General features: G+C 46.8%; 1 protein-coding gene across 1 annotated transcript; it reads left to right on the forward strand.

Annotated features, from left to right (window-relative positions):
- Positions 1 to 555: 555 nt before the first annotated feature.
- LOC131885030 (uncharacterized) lies at positions 556 to 1,211 on the forward strand (the record flags this gene model as incomplete). The annotated part of the gene is given in 1 exon segment (XM_059232954.1): positions 556 to 1,211. A coding segment is annotated over 1 exon segment (307 nt), but the record flags the coding sequence as incomplete, so codon positions are not given.

The raw sequence follows: 1,211 nt of genomic DNA on the forward strand, positions 1-1,211 counted from the left end.
TGTTTTGGAGCTAGAAAAGACTCTGTCAAAAAAGATCATGGTTTCCAACTAATTCAGTTCTGATTAAAGTCTCTGGCCACAAAATGTCCAAAATTTAGATGCCTCACTACACAATTCCTTGAACTTCCTTCCCTTCACAAGGTTCACGAGGCGGTACGTAGGCATGTTCACTGGTTCTGGACCACTTTGGCTTCCCTCAATCCTTCCGCCTTTTTGACTCTCCTATCAGTAGCATCTTGTCAATACAAATTTTGGGAGGTCAGTAGGGTTCTGGTAAATATAGCAGAGGTATTAAAAAACCAAGTTACAAAACTTGGGCAAGATTTCAAAGACTTAGCATGCCGTATTTTTGACCGGGCAAAGACAATAACATGCCTAAATTAAAGATTCTGAACTACATGAGTGTCATAAGCCTACATAAGCTGTTTTGTTTTAAGGCTATGTTATTCACTTTCTTTTGATGGTCTTGATTGCTGTTTGGGTTATCCTGTTTTTTGGCCTGGGTTAAGTTAACATCCAGCTTGGCAGCCCACTTAGTTGTTTCAACACAAGCCATGAATGCATTGCATTCCCACATCAATGAAATCCCTCCAAGCTACGTAGAGGGCTTGTCCTCCAACCACTCTTCCAAACCGTCACCCTTATTGGCTGAATGTTTTGAATCTCTGGCGGCAAGTGACCAACATAGTAGTAGTAGCTCAAACAACAATCCTCGTCCCTTGTCATTACTTATTAGAAACAGATCAAGATCAGACTGGTCATCAGAATGTTCAAAAAGCAACATCAGTGAGTGACCCAACATCCAGGCGTAGTAAGTAAGTAAGTAAGCAAGTAAGGGAACTGGTGATCCGCCCACCCGCCGGATTACTGTCCATTCGGCCCACGGCGCTCTACGACCTTCCTCATGTCCATTTCATCCGATTCCGACTCGGATTGGGGCGAGTCGCCCCCGGCCAAACGAGCCAAGCGATCCAAACTGGCTTCCAAAGTGGTTTCCAAGGTTAAATCCACCCCCCGCACCTCGACCCAAATCAGCCGCCAGCCCTCAGGCTCATCAGCCCAACGACGAGCCCGACCATCACAACGCCAGAGCGAAGCCCAGAGTGATCCACACAGCGATGAGGACTTCCAAACTGCGAATCGACCCGCCCAAGGACCCCGACTGAGTCGCGAAGAGAAGCAGTTTCAAAAGCAATTGGCCCTGGCCTTGG

This window comes from Tigriopus californicus, chromosome 8 (assembly GCF_007210705.1).
Source record: "Tigriopus californicus strain San Diego chromosome 8, Tcal_SD_v2.1, whole genome shotgun sequence".
In the NCBI taxonomy this organism is placed as follows: domain Eukaryota; kingdom Metazoa; phylum Arthropoda; class Copepoda; order Harpacticoida; family Harpacticidae; genus Tigriopus; species Tigriopus californicus.